General features: G+C 64.3%; 1 protein-coding gene across 1 annotated transcript in view; it reads right to left on the reverse strand.

Annotated features, from left to right (window-relative positions):
- The window catches only part of LOC104407950 (beta-adducin-like), a gene marked incomplete at both ends in the record, with an annotated part of 3393 nt that overhangs the window by 1020 nt on the left and 1627 nt on the right, over nt 1-746 (reverse strand). Inside the window, 3 exons of the mRNA XM_010017364.1 lie at nt 286-375; nt 466-616; nt 696-746. The exon at nt 696-746 is cut by the window's right edge and continues 18 nt beyond it. Of these exons, the coding sequence (XP_010015666.1) occupies nt 286-375; nt 466-616; nt 696-746 (292 nt within the window). The remainder of the gene's footprint in view (nt 1-285; nt 376-465; nt 617-695) is intronic.

The raw sequence follows: 746 nt of genomic DNA on the forward strand, positions 1-746 counted from the left end.
CTTAAAGCTGTTTTCCAACGGGGTTGATTCTATACGGAGGGGGATGGAGACGTCCCCTGCACCCAGCAAAGCCACCGAGGGATGCTCATGTCCTCCTGCTGCGACGTTCGAGGCAAGCAGTGGCTTTGCTGCTTTCGTGCCGTGAACCCCCATCAGTGCTGCTCCCCGCCGGAGCAGGGAAGGCAAATGGAGACATTTATCCGTGTTCCAGCAGGGTTTGGCTACATCCACCCTCATCCCTCTGCTCCGGCTGCTCGTGTCCCCTGCTCCGATGGGCTCACTCACCCTCCGAGGGCTCCGCAGGCGGCGGGGCCGGGCTCTGCGGTGGGGAAGCGGGGGGAGCCGGGCTCTCCTCGGCCACAGCAGCCTTCTCGCCTGCCAGCGGAGGGACACGCTGGTGCCGAGGTCCACTGAGTGGAGCCCGGAGAGGGATTTGGGATCAGGGCTCCCCCGTACCCCTCCTACCCTGCAGCTTTTTCCTCTCCACCTCCTGCTTGTACTCCTCCAGCTCCTGGTCCGTCAGCTGGCTGAAGGGGTTGGGGGGCTCCGGCTCCGGGGGGGCCCCATCCCGGGATGCTTCTTTGGTTTCTGCATCTCCCAAATGGCTCTCTGTGGACTGAAGCAGCCCCAGAGCAGTGTTACCCCCTGCTCCGAGGGGTGGAATGCTCTGGGTGAGGGGACACGGGGTGACATACGGGGCTGCGGCTGGTCTCAGCGATCACACTGGCCAGTAGCTGGGACTGGGG

This window comes from Nestor notabilis, unplaced genomic scaffold (assembly GCF_000696875.1).
Source record: "Nestor notabilis isolate BGI_N333 unplaced genomic scaffold, ASM69687v1 scaffold17106, whole genome shotgun sequence".
Classification (NCBI taxonomy): domain Eukaryota; kingdom Metazoa; phylum Chordata; class Aves; order Psittaciformes; family Psittacidae; genus Nestor; species Nestor notabilis.